The sequence below is a fragment of the Leptidea sinapis genome, chromosome 18 (assembly GCF_905404315.1).
Source record: "Leptidea sinapis chromosome 18, ilLepSina1.1, whole genome shotgun sequence".
NCBI classification, from domain to species: Eukaryota; Metazoa; Arthropoda; class Insecta; order Lepidoptera; family Pieridae; genus Leptidea; species Leptidea sinapis.
This window is the reverse complement of record NC_066282.1, coordinates 9,796,846-9,814,613: the sequence shown is the minus strand read 5'-3', so window position 1 is coordinate 9,814,613 and position 17,768 is coordinate 9,796,846. Positions and strand designations below refer to the sequence as shown.

General features: G+C 33.9%; 1 protein-coding gene across 3 annotated transcripts in view; it reads right to left on the bottom strand.

Moving 5' to 3' along the window:
• LOC126969554 (putative inorganic phosphate cotransporter) overlaps positions 1-17,505 on the bottom strand; it is a 33,624-nt gene extending 16,119 nt beyond the window's left edge. Inside the window, exons 1-5 of one of the 3 annotated variants that reach the window (XM_050815069.1) lie at positions 17,359-17,505; positions 7,830-8,035; positions 3,413-3,652; positions 2,386-2,595; positions 2,139-2,306 (exon numbers count right to left, since the gene is read on the bottom strand). In XM_050815069.1, the coding sequence (XP_050671026.1) occupies positions 2,139-2,306; positions 2,386-2,595; positions 3,413-3,652; positions 7,830-8,035; positions 17,359-17,395 (861 nt within the window). In that variant the 5' untranslated portion in view covers positions 17,396-17,505. Of the gene's footprint in view, positions 1-2,138; positions 2,307-2,385; positions 2,596-3,412; positions 3,653-7,829; positions 8,036-12,406; positions 12,473-17,358 lie in introns of those variants that run through there. The other 2 variants (XM_050815068.1, XM_050815070.1) reach the window with 2 other exon arrangements.
• Positions 17,506-17,768: the final 263 nt, after the last annotated feature.

Sequence of the window (17,768 nt, the reverse complement as noted above, 5' to 3'; positions counted from 1 at the left end):
TAACGCGGTGCGTTATAAAAAGGCGTTTTCATATTACGCGATTACAATGTCCCATATCACACGATCATGTAAGGATAACCCTCACACATATTTCTGTACTGTGAAATTTATAATGATTTGTACAGTTCATAATTACTTTCACCTGTGTCAATTGTGGTATAACAAAATTTAATTATTTTATAAATTTGTGTATTAAAAGCCTTAATAAAATAGTAAAACTAGGCAAACAATTGGAAATACTTGTAAAGGATTATAATAACAATTAATAATAAATATAATTAATAAATTATAATTTTCTTTATTACAATTTCATCTTATTTTCTACATTTATATATAATATCCGGACGACCGAGCCTTGCTCGGATTTGTAAGAATGTACAAAACTTGAACTAAAGAAAAACTAATAGAACATCTGGATTCGGACCGGGGTATTCTGCTTTCCGGATCACCCAAAGTCCCATCTCATCTGAGCTATTACAGTCTTGTATATAGTGGCGAAATTTACCTATGTATTCTGATGTTATGGTAGCTGTTTCTCATTAAAGGACGGATAAAACTACGTTTTTTTAAAGTGAAACCTAGCTAGATCGATTTATCGCCCCCGAAATCCCGTGTATACTAAATTTTATGAAAATCGTTGGAGCCGTTTCCGAGATTCAGATTATATATATATATATATATATATATATATATATATATATATATATATATATATATATATACATACAAGAATTGCTCATTTAAAGATATAAGATAACATATTTATAAAAAACATTATTACAAATATAAATATAAAAAATAGAGTCCCGCCGGCGTTGGTTCACGACAATTCTGCCGGCGCGGTGGTTAGGGCGACAGACTGAGGAACTTCCGCACGATGCGTGCCGTTCCCAAAACAGCTGCTTTCTGTCACTGACCCTTTATCCAGTTATTAAGTGAGAGCCTCTTGAGATGATGGTCGAGACTCTTTGCTATAATTATTATTATTATTACGAGTTACGATTTCGTAAAACCGCGTTAAACGGCAAGTCTCTCGTAACGCGTCTTCCTATACGCGAAACCACTCTACTGCGTTATATGGGCGTAAAAACGAATAGAACTGAATAGAAATATATTGATTTACATTATGGAGTGACAATATCATAACATTTAGCAACGACACTTGGTATACGTTATGAAGCTATATCAGTTTCTAAAGGTTAAATCATATAATAAAGGCATAAAACGTATTTATTTTCTCAAAATTGATTCCTTAAGATTTCTTTTTGATGTCATTTCTAATATACTACCGCTTCGGAAACAAATGGCGCTCTGAGAGAGAAGAAGCAGCGCAAGAAACTCTTCTTAGTATTCTTTATTTGCGCTCTTTTTAATAAAGATATGCAATATTGTACTGTCATTGCTATTGCTATAAAATAATCATAATCTAGTCCCAGGCTGTCCGATCACTTAGATATTCAGCTGTGGAGTAATAGGATTTACGACGGGGCACTTTTTAAATAAAATATTTAAATTTATTTATAGATAATGCCTGAACAGTGGCTGGGACTTTATTATAAAAGTTTATACATTTACCCTTAAAGCTATTATGTATCTTATGAAGCCTACTAGAATTTGCTACTAGCAATCCCTTATTTCTAGTGTTATAATAATGAAAATAATAAAGTATATTAAATTTTCATAAATGTACTGACAATGAACAGTCATAATAATATGTATGTGTGTGTGTAAGTTTCATTTTAGTCTCATATCTTTAAACGAGCAATTCTTGTAATAAGCAAGTCTATCTAAAATAATTTTATACAATTTAGGAGGGGATCCGGAACAAGCGTAATTTAAAAAATATGTATTTGAAGAAAGAAAGAAGTATTTATTTAAAGAAATTTTCTTAAAACCTTTCAAAATTGTAACATACGTTACACGTAATTGTTAAGTCTTATATTCTTTTGTCGTTAGTTGATTCAAAAAAACAAAACGTACAGACATATCTTTAGCATATCTAGATTTTTTGACAATATATCTCTAGAAGCATAATCCAGGGAGAAAAAAGGGGAATACGTTTGTATGGAGTAACGCTGCTAGCGTAAGGTGGCCTGCGCAGAACGAGACATGAACCATGCATCAGTACTCATACTTACAGCTGCGAAGACAAGGGCCCATAAAGGTGCTGAGCGAAGAAGAGCCTTGAAGGGGACTGGATCCAATTTTTTGTGTAGACCTGATGCAACTATGTTCTCATTAAGATAATTTCGTTCTTTTTCCGAAATAAACGGGTGACTATTTGGTGTGTTGAAACATAGCAACGCCTGTAAATACATTTTACAATAATTTTAATATTCTTTTTTATCATAATATCCTATTGCAGCTTTCTTGCTTATTGCTTACCCAAAATATAAACCAGATAACACCAAGTCCCCCAAATACGTAGAACACATTCGCCCAATCTCCACCATCAGCTAAAAGTAAGCCAGATATAAACGGCCCAAAGATATTTCCAATTTGTGCCCCACCAAATATCATAGCCCCAAATCTAGACCTTTCGGCTGGTGGAACCCATCTTGCCAATAACAGTATGAATCCTGGCGTTACTGGACCCTGAAATATTAAGAATGGCAACAAATCACATAAAAGAGTAAAATTTGTTAAAAAAATTATGCAACTTTCTTGCGATACAATTTTTTTAAGTTTATATTTTTGTTAGTTAGTTAGCATATAAAAAATTCATATAAAAATAACAACAATCTACCGCTTTGTATATTTGTGAAGGAAACATTGATATTTGTATTTTTTTAAATGTTTTAAGAAACTTTTTACAAAAAATGTACCATATCGAATTCAAAAATACAAATACTAAGTGAGTTCTCACAAAAACGGGGACTTAATATTTTCAAAAATTATATAAAAATAACTTTAGCACGAAAATCAGAAATTCTATTTTACATAGCACCAACACAGAGACCAATCCAAGTTGAAAAGCGCTTACTGACTTTGAGATAAGTTAAGACTTAAAAATAAATTATACAATTTGATAAAACAAATGTAAGTTTTGTTTTAATCTTATAAATTCAAACGAGCAATTCTTGTATAATATAATCTGAATCTTGGAAACGCCTGCAACGATTTTAATAAAATTTAGGATACAGGTAGTTTCGTGGGCGAGAAATCGATCTAGCTAGGTTTCAATTTAAAAAAAAATGTAGTTTAATTACTTTAATTTATCACTATTTTAATGAGAAACTGCTACACTCAGATTGGGTGATCCGGAAAGTAGAAGACCCCGGTTCGAATCCTTGTACCTTTTAAATATCTGAGCAACGCTCGGTCGTCCAGGTACTACACTTATTAATAAGTATGATAAGACAAATTATTTGATATATAATGATAATAGTATTAATGCCACTATACGACTCACCTCACCAGCTCCTTCAATCATTCTTATAATGAAAAGTCCCGTAGCACCTCCTATAGTAACAGCCCATGGCGTTAAAATTGTAGCAATAGAAGTACATAGAAGACTTATACCAATTGTCCATTTGCCGCCAAATTTTTCAGCTAGCAACCCGCCAGGAATGTGTGTCAAAACGTAGCCATAATAAAAGGCACTTAACAGAAACCCTTGTGTACTTTCATTCCAATCGTAACGGTCACGGCCCTGCAAAAGCAACAGTTTGTGAATGAATACATGCAAGAAAGCATGGGAGGAGAGGGCTATGCTTGGAGTTTCCCAGAATGAAAGTTACCCACATAGCCCAAATGATTGCGGAACTGAAGTGGTAGTGGGCAGGGCACAAAGTACTCGAATGGGGACGACGTAACGGAAGACGCAATGTTGGTAGGCCCACCACAAGATGGACCGACGATCTGGTCAAGATCGCTGGAATACGTTCGATGACGGCAGCGCAGGATCAATAGTCGTGGACATCTTTGGTGGAGGCCCGTGTCCAGCAGTGGACGTCTTCTGGCTGATGATGATGATGACATGCAAATGCAATCATTTATATCTCTCCCAGAAATCAAAAGTTAAGTTCACTATTTGGCATGGCATACTCTTTTACTTTCTTAGTTATTACACTCGTATGAGCTTTTTATACAACATTTATCTACACTATCTACTATAGTTATGTGTGTAATACTAAGTAGATGGTCTACACTCTATATAATAAAATATTTTTGTAAAACTTGTACAGTTCACGGCAAATAATCACTGTAATTATTCGTTTCTTGCAAAGTCAGCGACCTAACCACCGCATACTGCCGGAATACAGTAGGTATCATGTGATTGGTAATGGATGCCGCAATTGTTTATTCTCTTTGTTGTTATTTTTTGTTATGGCAACAATAGTGCAGACACTTCCTGTAAAAACATAGAGAGACACGCATAGACAACAGACGCATTGGTATCTGAGTAATCTAAGGCCTGTTGTCTCTTGCGCCGGTTAATAACCAAAATTGTCACCGGGTACTTGTACAGTTTGCACGCGATACGCAATACGCATATAATATTAATTAAAATAAAAAAATATTTAGAAAAAAAACAACCGCCTTCAAAAACACTATTCCAAAACAATAGATATAATGTGAACTAAAAAGTATGAAAATAATTGCGTATTTTTATACAATCTAATTAATTAATCTAATTCTAGTTACGATTATTACTATTTTTGGAATCGGTGTCCTTCCACCGCGACCCGCTCTCGCCTCTCGCCTCCTCACGACTAAAGCACATCTCACCTGTAACTATGTATGTAGTAACAAACCTATCTTGAATGACACCCACTCCAAAAATTACCGTAATCGTAACTAGAATTAGATTAATTAATTAGATTGTACTTTCAAATAAAACAAGAATTATCAAAATCGGTTCACCCAGTCGAAAGTTTCGAGGTAACAAAAAAAAAACATACCGACGAAGTGATCATCAGTGGTCAACGACCTAATCGCATCGTAACAATAGTAATCAGTGTCTCATTTTACATTCTACAAACGCCAAGAACACGGTAAAAAAACTTTTGCAGCAGGAGTTCCTAGAGGATTAGCGGTGCCCCCAGCTGCAGACCACTCTTCCTCGGAGTCTCAGATATGTCATATTTCATTTTTAATATCATATGTTTTCCTAGGCACGGACTAATACAGGTAAGACAAGATATTTCACATTTGTGATAAATATTTGAATTGGAAGTCACAAACTTAGTGAGAGTCAGTTTTACGGTTTGCAGCTGTTTTACGGCTTCATTGAAGCGATTAGAACGTGACATGCGAGCTTGAATTCAATTATTTTGACATAGGCCCAAAATAAATACCTATTATAATGTAATAAGTACTTATGCATAATAATAAATACTTGTATCTTCAATATTTGAACTAGAACGCTTGACTTTTGGAAACATATTCTACGCTATTTCTCAACTTGTAAGCTTTTTATGTTTCTGTAAAAACTGACATACAAGCTTATTAAGCAAACAAGGTCCTAAATTTTCTAAACCTTAGAAGCAGTAGAATACAACAGAAATTAATTTTGTTTCTCGTTTAATTATTTTCTTTTACATTTGTACTAGGCTACAATAACTAAATTCACATGAATAAAATTTTTCGATATCTTCTCATTTGCTACCACTATCCCTTGATCTCTTGCTCATTAAAAATTTGTGCAATCTGTGCATGGTAACAAACACATCTCTGGTATCCATAATTTCATTCATTAAGTTCAGCTCTATCAGCTGAGGAAGATAAATTCAAAATTCATTTTAATACATTCGGTTCAACTCTTGTTGACCCGAACACAATATACAAATATTGCAAGTTACTACCTGCCGCCACCTACCTATTTGAAATCTAAAGTAAGGTTATAGAGTAGAAGAAGATACCCTAGAGGTATTGCCATACTAATACCATTGCTGACTAGGTCACAACGCTGAGGTCTCTTTGTAACCTTGTTTAAAATTAAAGTTCTGTACATTACCAAAATGATAAATTTTTCTTTGAACTTTATTACGGTATGGAACAGTATACGAGTACTTATGACACGAATGTGGGTCAGGGATTGGAAATAATACTCCGCTTATAGGAACGACTCTTTATTTGCGTTCAATTTTTCTGAACTTTCACTTCGCCGGTCTGCCGCTGTTCGTCTTGTGGGCGGCGGTACCTTCAACGCGTCACACCGCACCGAACACTAAGTCTCTTATGTCTTCTTCTTCTTCACCTGGATCACCTGGCACTTTTCACTACTTCTTCTTTTCTTCTTCTTCTTCCTTAACACTTTCGAGTCACAACTAGAACTGCCGTAGTCCACGCTTAGTAGGGCTTATATACCCCCGGATCTGTTCTATTTTCAAAATGATTCTCCCATTCCATCTTTAAATTTAAATTGTACTAGAAATTTCTTTTAACTATTGTTATCCTGCTTACACATTTTCCATCCTCTTTACTCTGTTCGATTTGATCTTGAACTTACTAGAAATTTCCATTAACTTTATAAAACCCAAATAATTCCATAAACTGGTAGGTGTATCGAACCCGGCTCTACAGCGTCTAAAGTAAACACTTTTCCGCTGAGCTACAAGTATTACTGACGGAGCTGTTGAAATTATCAATGTCTTGTAGTTTGAGAAGTTTCGTCATATACGTCGAAGCGTTGCTACGCGACACTGCCCCCTCCCAAGACATGATCGTCCCGATCATCGTTGCTTCCGTAGTACTTAGCCACCCGATCGACATGTACTTTTCGGAGTATCCGGTGGACAGCCTGAAAGTAAACCAGCTGGCAATCTCAATCCCTTCCAAAATGAGCGTATGCAGGAGCCACCGTAGTCGTCTCGTGTATTGCGGCTGTATACGACATGCGAAACAGTGGAATGTAGTCATCCCAGTTATCCTGATGACTGTCCACTACTTTTGCCAGATACTGCTCCAATGTTTGGTTAAACCTCTCCACCATCCCGTCAGACTGTGGATGATATGGCGTAGTTCTGATCTTATGGATTCCCAAGATCTTGCAAACTTCTTGAAATAATTGTGACTCGAAGTCCCGCCCTTAATGTACTTTTAACAACTATTCTTAACACCAAAGTTAATACACGAATTATTTTTTTCAACGTAAACCAAGTAAAAACCTGTTTCCTTATAATAATATTATATAAAATGTACATATTGTTTAAACACTACAAATAATTATCTCCCCCTCTAAAATATTTCTGATTTGAAATAATATGAAAAAACAAAAATTAACAAAAAAATATCCAAATCGGAGCTGTTCCCGAGGAGTTTTCCACCAAAAAAAACTTTATTGATGCGACTATCCTAGATTTTATTATTCCAATTACTATCGTTGAAATATCTTTTCACATGACTTATGATCTTAAAGATTAAGCGTTTAGTGTTTACACTAAACGCTCAATCTTTAAGATCGCGTCACAGGCGCCTTTTGCATGTTTCCAAAGCAAATAATTTGTATTTGAAAAATTCCATAACTCCGCGTCTGTCACGAACTTATAATAAACAGTACGCTGAGTTCGATGTATTTCACTTATCAAAAATAAAGTTAAAAACAGAAATAATAAAACATCATCGGTAAAAAATAATAATAATAGCTAACGCAGTACTCACACAAACACATACACACACACACAATTTTATTTGTTAGTATGTTATTTCGTTAGGTAGTTATATTCTGTTAATATATGAATTCTTTTTATAATTTAAAATTTATGTAATCCTTTGTGGCTTTATGTAAAACCTAGATTAAGATTGTAAAAATAATTGTTGTGTACGCTGTTGATTACTTTAATAAATAAATGATGCTTTCATAACAAAGCAAAATAATTACTTACTGTATAAACCATAGTCTCATTTCTCATATTACTTCTAAACAGATAGTCTTCGTCATCTGGGCAGGTGTCGCCAACAATCTCTTCCGATGCAACACGGGCTACCATTTGTGTTATCGTCATACTCAAACACACTCGCATTGTGTATGCGTTTGCCAGAGCGAATAAACCCAAAATTCCAATCACATACCTCTGTGGTATGACCGTTGCTGAAATATCAATCAATTACAGAAACTAAATATTAAATAAACATCTATTTACTATCACAAAAAAGATGTTATCATAAAACGTCAAAATTGATAACTAATTTAAAAGTAAATATTTTAATTAACTTCAAATTTAAGTAAATTAATTTATCATTTTAAATTTTAGTTTTTATAACATTTTCAATAACATTATCTATTAATTTAACCGATATTATAATAAGAAAGATAACAGAAAATGAATCATATGTAACCCTATAAGTTAACTGTACACTTAGATATATTTTTTCTTTTTTACAAGTAGTTTATGTTTTAGTATGCGATTGTTGGTTTACCGAATAAATAAATAAATAGTGTCTTCAAAGTATCGTCCTTGACTTAAGGATATTTTCATATCATTTAATAGTTGAAGGGTTTTTTTTTTTCAAACACCTTACTTTATTTAGGGAATACTAACCAAATCGCCAGCAATGTTGTTTTTTTAAAATATTACGTGATTGGATCTCATGATCAAGATTTCCATAATTTTCATCATAAACTATTTGATTAAATCTTCATTTGTATCTCAGTAGAAGTAGATGAATATTATTTAAAGTCTCATAAAGAGACCAATTTCTAATTATATGCCATAATATAATTATGCTCATCTAAACATTTATATCAGACTAGTGGACCCGACAGACCTTGTCCTGTACACACGCTTGAATTTGAAAAATCGGTCTAGCCGTTAAGAGGAGTTCAATAACATACACATGAGCAGGAGAATTACATTATATGGACGGAATTGAGAATCTAAAATAATCTCAAATTCACTGGAACCCACAAAAAAATCATCAAAATCGGTCCAGCCGTTTAGGAGGCAGTTCAATTGTGAATATAAGCCATTCTCGAATCCACCTGAAGACATACAGAAAGTTTCATTAAAATCGGTCTAGCCGTTAAGGAGGAGTTCAGCTACAACAGACGCACAAAAGAAATATATATATTAAGGTATCATTTGCCTATTTAATTAATTATTATGGTATTGTATTGTATGCTATTTCTTTTTTTAACAAACTTCGAAATGGAGGTTCTAAATTCGATTGGTATTTTTTTATGTATTTACACCGAGTAGGTACTCCGAGATTTATGACTTTTCTTTAGTTCGATGCAGAATGTTTGCCAATTGATCTCATAAAAATTAGACATAGTTCGAAGTTTTCATTTTATGAATATTTTTGTTTACGTGGATGATGTTGTTATAGTTTGTGTACTGATTTTTTAAGAGTTTTCATTTAGCTCGATTATATATTATTATTATTAACCCGTTTGCCGATAAGTGGGTCTTAAGCTACCTATCATTTAATAGCTTTCTTTCACCATATCTCAGTGTCTCACAAGAACGTGAAATATGGGATCTATATTATTTAAGGCACGCGGAATCTTTCGTAGGCCTTTCCATAGCTACTTAAAATAATAATATTTAATATATGACAATACAAAGCAACGAAATTTCATAGTTTACCTGATTAATGACACTAAATAGTAAGAAATAAAAAAAAACTAAGTTTAAAAAAACTGACTTCAAAAACTCAAAAGTATATTAATATATAGATATTTAATTTAATACTACGAATTATCACGAATGCACCAGATTAATTCAGGTGTATCGTAATACAAAGCAGCATTCTGGGTGGGGCTATATTATCTAAGTTTCACAGCCAACTGACGAAACTGAAGACCGGTGATGGCACGTCGTCTCGTCATAACCCAAACTTTTGAGGGAAGTCGAGACGTTCTACGGACAGATAACACGACTGCACGGGCCCCCGTTACCAACAAGGCTGAAGACCCAAGAGCTAAATTAACCCGACACTATACCGAAGACATCCCAGACGTCAGCCTGTACGAGATTATTATGGCCCTAAAACAGCCTTAAAACAACAAGGCGCCGGGTGATGATGGAATTACAGCTGAGCTTTTGAGAGCTGGACCCCTGTTATTAAGACCCTCCAGAAGCTATTCAATTCCGTCGTCCTCGAGGGCAAAATGCCGCAAGCATGGCACAGAAGTATGCAGGCGCTGTTTTTCAAAAATGGCGATAAAATGCTTTTGTAGAAGAATAGACCAATATCACTTCTGAGCCATGTATAAAAGTTGTATCATCAATCAACTCGTGCACAGGCTTGCACACTGCCAGCTTCCCGAACAAGCTGGATTCCGAAAAGGCTTTAGCACCATAGACCACATACATACGCTGCGGCAGGTTATACAGAAGACAGAGGAGTATAACCAACCACTATGCTTGGCGTTCGTGGACTATGAGATAGCCTTTGATTCGATCGAGACCTGGGTGGTGCTTTAGTCTCTTCAGAGGTGCCATATTGATTACCAATATATCAAAGCTTTGAAGTGTTTGTATGGAAAAGCCACCAAGTCAGTCCGTCACCAGGATTAGATCTCGAAGCCTATCTGACTCCAGGGGATAGTCAGACAAGGCGAAGTCATATCCCAACCCAAGCTGTTCACCGCTGCGTTGGAAGATGGCTTCTTCTCTGAAATCTTCTCGTCCCAAATACCACAGTGTCTGAAGACGAAGGTACGCAGACGTGACGTGGTCGCGTTATGAGAAAGCTCATGGTCGCTCAGAGGGAATTGAGAGGGCTATACGTTGCTATCGGAGTTTCCCTGCGCGATCGAATCAGAAATGAGGAGAACCATAGGAGAACCAAAGTTACCGAAGTTCGACGGACAGATGGCTGTTGGGGCAGTAATACGTTGGATTAGGGCAACACATGATCGATCGTCGTGGAAATCTTTGGGGGAGGCCTTTGTCCAGCAGTGGACGTCTTCCAGCTGATGATGATGATGATTTTAACTTTGAACACAATTCATATATTGGATGCAGTACCTAACGAACTAATTTGGTTTTTATATAACAGCCATTGTAAAAAAAACTATTAATATATTATAATATCAAAAGAAAACAATTATATTGATATTACGTTCATGAGATTACACAATTCATATGATTATACATTCATTCAATCATAGTTAATCTTTATCTGTTTATTCTTAAAGAAGCATTTGATGATTAGTGACATAATAAAAAGACTGTGGAAGAAATCTCACTAATAAAACAACTGTTATCTTTTATGCTCTGTCATTGAAAATTAATATCCTTAATTGTATTGGCCTTCATACAACGAGATAAGTAACACTTAATCACAGATCTTTCTTTTAAATGACTTTTTTGTGTGTCTACGTCCTTATACTCAAGCTCTTATATTAAGCCTACATGCTAATCCATCTTATATGAAATGAGGCTAACGAACTTGTCATTCAGACTTTATTTAGACTTTATAGACAATATTTTTAATGAAACAGTATTCTGAAGAAAAATTAATAAAATAGTACAATGCGGGAAGATTATGTAGAAGAACTGCGAAGAGCTACTTTGCTATTTATATTTAGTCAGCTATATTTATATTATTCTAAGGCGGTATATAGGTTCATGGGTAAATTCAATGAGTAGGATGGTCAATAGTATAAATACAAATGGGTGAATATACAAAAATTGGGTAACTCAATGTCATCGACCAATATATACAAAGTCTTATCATATTTTATTGAGATTACAAATTATTTTAAAACAATGAAAAGTATTTTATCTGGTCACCCAATTTCGGCTTTTCATTTTAAATAAATGTTAGTAAAAAACCACAATTAATGCTTAAAACGTCAGTCCTTTGGCATATCACAATCCCGAAAACCAACAATCAAGTGACTATTTATTAAAAATTGTCATTGATTTAAGAAAACTTACTAATTTACTACAATCTGCGATGTACATAGTAATATATACTACAACTTTCATTTAGCAATGTTTTCTACTTTATAAAAAAAAATAAGAAACTTTGTGTTTGTATTCATTCGCCAGTCCGTTGTGTTTTGTTTAAATTTGAAATTCGCGCCAAATATAACCGACTCATCTTCAAATCCCTATTTGGATTTTTATGTTGGTAATGAAGCTAGTTGCGGACGACACAATTTGACGGCAGCCATAACTGTACCAGTACATGGGTTGTGTTTGTCGTCTCAACACGTGAAAAGTCAGTCAAAATTTCAGTCCCATGGTAACACGTTATTTTCTTATTAATCTGAGGTTTATTATTATTTTTACATAGCTAACTATGATTTGTTAAAATGTAGTTTGTAGTTTGTTCTGAGTATAGCCTCAAATTATGTCTTTTTCGTCAGTCCATTGGCGTCAGCCCTTTCTCAGTTCATGCCAGAGGACTGACATGTATCAATGGTACTGATGAATTAATTCCTACCGTCCTATGATCCTGTAACACAATACAGGAACAAATCCATCCCTAATACTATAAAATATACCTGGAACTTGCATGAAGCTGGACATGGGAAGGGAGCACCTGTTGGTGTAGGGGCCACTTGCAATCGAACAGCAGACCAAGTGATTGCTACAGAGGGAGATATAACTAACTTGAATGAGTTCGCTACTATCATTCGTGAAAGAGGTGCAGGTATAAATTGGATGTGATCGAAGAGTGTGAAATTGAGCAGATGAACACCATCATTAATGATAAGTCATCTAAAATTATCGCTTTCAAGGGGACACAATTGGTTCATCAGGTAACTGGAACAGCTTTTATTTGCAAAAATCTTACGATGAAGTGACGCAGTTATTTTTGTGATACCGATGATTTATGTGCTAAAAGTAGTACACGTCTACATACTTCTACAGTATTCTCAGGCTCTGAAGATGATTTACCACTATCTACATACGTTAAAGACAATGACGATTGCTCTAAATTGGATAGCGATTGATCGGCACCAGGAAGTAGCGGTTATTCACACCAGCAAAGTCGTTATAGTAGTAGTGATAATTTTTTGGTCAAATATTTCAAAAAGAAAACAGATTATCACTATACAGCTGTCTGCTCTTCGGTTGATGATGAAGGCGGTGAAGTAAGAGTAATTTTTTCAAAATTTGTAAGCAGAATGGCACTCTGTTTTTTTTTTAAATTGGATGAAAAAGATGGGTTCGATGTTCCCATGGATTAAATAATAAAAAATCTACCCGTATCACACGTCATTATAAAGGGGAAGAGAGTTTTTTACCAATTTAAGGGCAAAATTGATGTTTCCGAAAAATACTTTTTTTATTTTTGCACATTTTGAACGTTTTATTCTTCGCTTTTGTGGAGAAAACTTCTTATGTTATTTTAATTATTATTATCTCTTTAGATGCTTTTAACGTATAGCTTATTATATATACTTGCTTTGTAAGAAAAAAAGGTACGTAAAATTACCTCAAAATAATATAAAAGTTAAGTAATATAAAATAATTATAAAAATGTCACAAGGCTGTTTTTAAAACTGAGATAGTAATTTCTCCCTGTATTACATATATTTAAAAATTATTTTTGTACTAAGTGATTTTAATACTTAAAAGGCATGTCCCATTATTAAATCCTAAGAGATTTGTATTAATTTTTATTAAATTTCATTATAATTCTTACAAAACAGTTCATTTTATCAGTACTATGTTACCCTCATCAGTCCCCTGGCAGTCAAATTCTGAAAATTTTAAATATCTCAAAATCTACTTAAAAAAGTGACTGGCCCGATTTGGAACCATATATTCATTAGATTAGCCATCATATACACCCAATTTTGTAGAAATTTGATTTAATAACCATTGTAAAAAAAATATCCTCAAAAGTCACCCAAATTTGTATATTCACCCAAATACACAATACGTTTAGATTTACTAGGGTGTGTTAGCTTACTTTTTTGTTATGAAAATAAGTGCAAAAGATGCGTCCATTTAGGCCTAAGATCTTATATTATATTCGTATATAAGCTTCTTTTATTTATATACATATTGTTTAAAATACAATAACAATAGTTAATCCTAAAATAAATCTGTCATAAAATCACGATTGTTGTCGCAAGATAAAATGTAAGAGTCTAACTCGTGGACGGATAAGACATCTTAAATACTGACGACACTGACTTATATTTTCACGGTAATCTTACTCGGTTTACATCTCATGACGTGTGTAGATAAACAACTTACAAAGATAAACATTTCAACAACTTTCTACGTCTGCATATGGCGGACAAAATTTGGATTAAAGCTAGGTATAACGTGTGTAATAAAAAAAAAACATATTCAATTTCAAAACAAAAGTTTGCGTGTTTATTATTAAAAAACCCCTATTTGTCGTATCGCCGCCCTTTGACAACATCTCCCTTAACGCCTGGCCTAGTATCGGAATACTGGGTCTCTAAATGTCGAGTGATTGCCAATTATGCGGTCATCTGTAGGGCAAAACCAAATTGGCTTTGAAGAAGCTGGACGTCATACATAGAGCACGGCAATACTTCAAACCGGCCCAAATTGGCGCTCTACAAAGTGCAGGTCCAGCCATATATGGAGTATTGCTGTCATCTCTCATCTGGCGCACCCCAGGATCAGCTTGAACCATTTGAAAGCATGCAACGTAGAGCAGCTCGAATAGTAGGGGACCCAGTGCTCTGTGAATGGCTGGATTCCTTGACATTGCGAGACGTCAGTTAATTGTGTGTCTTCTACCGTATTTATCACGGGGAGTTTTGTGGAGTTGTGGAGTTTCTTCTTGTAGTGGCTCCTAAATGGCCTTGACTTATTAACATTTACATTTAACTCTGTATTATGACTGTTACCCCCCTTATATAAATAAAAAAATACTACTATATTTTACATTAAAAAGTTTGTCTCAGAAAAATCAACTTTCATCCATAATAAACTGTAAAAATATTTAACGGCTGAGATTCGATCCCTTGACCTCGAGGGGCTTCCCAATCACAATCATTCAACGGAATTCAAAAGTATGATCAGATCAGTTGGAATAGCTGAACAATAATTAGTTAGAAGTATAAATCTTTCATCCATAATTTCAACGACTCCCTTACGAATTTTCGATCAGGTCACGTGTCCTGACCCGAGTTTAACATTTTATACCGATCCCAAGAAAAGTGCTCAACGCCGCTAAAGCAGTAAGCAGTTTTCACTTTAAAAATAGCCTTAAATACTCATCGGGTGATTATTTAGAAAGTTGTTCTAGAAGGCTATGCTCGAATCTCCTTAAAGAAATAAACCGAAACATATTTGGACTCATCAAAATTGTCGTGAGACACACCACGCAAACTCATAACGAAAACGTGGTGCAGTCAAACAATAATTTATGGAAGGAGAACAAATGAGGATTCAGATCGCCTGATGCTAGGTGATCACTGCGACTCACATTCTCTTGCAACAGAAGAAGCACAGGAGTGTTACCTGCCTCATGAAAAAGGCTTTTGTTATTGTATATTATAAATTGTGTTTCTTAGTTAATTATGCAACAAAAAAATTAACAAAAAATAATCGACTTCAAAAAAAACCATTCCAAAGCCAAAGATATAATATGCGATAAAGAATAAAAATATTTGGATATTTTTATACAATCTATTTCATCTATCTCCACTACCTACAACTATGTATAATAAACATTTTATATAGTTACAAACCTAATGTAGGCTGAGACCGACTCTAAAAATACCAATAAGTGTAATTAGATTGTATAAGAATACGAAATTATTAACTTATTACAAATATTATTTAGTTATTACAAATAAATATATTATCCTTTTTTGTAATATTGATTTTTATTGGTTTCTCATGGATGCCTTTGTCAGATCTGTACAAAATTACAATGGGAAGCACTAGTTTTCGAATAAATAAAAGAATTATCAAAAATCAATCCACCCATTCGGAAATTCTGTGGTAACAAACATAAAAAAAAACGATAAATTGAGAACCTCCTTTTTTGATGTCGGTTAAAATAGCTACTATTTCTTAATTTTCTTTGATTGTTTTACTTATCAGAACTCTTCCGTATTTAAAAAATATTATTACATTTAGCCTTAAGCAATTAAGTGTTAAGGTAAAACAAAATGACTGTTATCAAATCAAAATAAGTTGTGTAGCTTCAAAATGAATTAAATATACTAAAAATTTAAAACATCAGATGTCCAAGAATTAAAATAATACAATTATATTTAATTAAATTAATTAGTAGTTAGTTTCTTAGAGGAAGTCTTCAGAGCACTAAACTGGGAAGATAAAGGGCTCCAACTGCATGGCAAAGTTCTCTCACACCTCAGGTTTGCAGATGATATTGTATTATTATCAGAAGATCCAATAGAAATGCAATTCATGATAATCTCACTCTGCCAAGAAAGTAAGAAAGTAGGCCTCAAAATAAATCAAGACAAGGCAAAAATAATGACTAACAGAGAACAAGTACCTATGAGTCTTAATGCAATATTTATTGAATATGTTGACGTCTACATTTACCTAGAGCATGTTATGTCCTTCAAATCTTGCTATGAGAAAGAAATAGAACGTAGAACTAAAAGCACTTGGAATAAAAACAGGTCGATGAAGATAATTTTCAATTCAAATTTGCCAACGAAGCTTAAAACAAAAGCTATGGAGATCTGTTTAATGCCATGCCTCACTTACGCTTGTCAGACATGGCCTCCAACCTATAGAAACTTAGAAAAAATTAAAGTTTGTCAGAGAGGAATTGAGAGAAGTTATATGGGGCTAAGAATAAGAGACAAAATTAAAAATATCACAATAAGAAAGAAAACCATAACAAAAGATGTAGCCTTATCTGTTCTACGTTGAAAATGGAAATGGGCTGGACATATACAAAGAACAAAAGATGAAAGATGGTCCAAAGTAGTAACGAACTGGTACCCTATAAATAAGAAACGAAATCGAGGCAGGCCTAATAAAAGATGGAGCCATGACATAGTAGAAACAGCAGGAAAGATGTGGACAAGAATTGCAAGAGACAGGAACGAGTGGAAATCAATGGAGGAGACTTTTACCGCTAAAGTCGGTCCTTATGTCGAAAATATAAACTAATTATATTAACAAAATAGGTATTTTTATTTAAAATAGTGAAATACTAACACATACTAACAAATACAATTTATAAGTAAATATCTAAATGTATAGATGTAAGGAAATAAAGGTACAAATAAATAAACAAAATTAGTCGGTAAATGAGACTTAACATCTGTCTCAAGGTGACGAACGCAACTGTAGTGCCGCTCAGAATTTTTGAGGTTTTTGACGAATGCTGGCACTGCATTGTAATGGGCAGGCGTATTAATTACAATCAACTGAATGCCCTGCTACTAAACTAATAAAGTATTATATATATACAAACTGAATTATAAAAATCATAATAGGTTTAGATCTGTAAAATCAGCATTTAAGTTACCTTTGTTTAAAAAAAGGCGCCATCCCGTCAATGTCATAACGTGTTCTCTATAATTCACAGCTCACTCTTATGAACGACAGAATCATTGAACCATCGAAATCATCCCAAAATATACTTGAGGAAATATTTGTCACTTAACCAGTATCATTATCAAATACTTCATAAGTAACAAAATGCCACTGACGTTATCAAATGACGATCGCTGGGAGGAAGATAAAATACATGAGATTTGATAAAGATTATTCGCTTTACCTAGCGAATAATGATGACATGAAATATAAGTCAACTGAAATAAAGTTTGTTTTTAAAAATATTCTTTTTATTGTAATTTCATAGTGCTTCCTTAAAGTCAATCACGATATTCTACATAGTTGTGAAGAAATAAAAAAAATAATGCCAATAAGTATAAC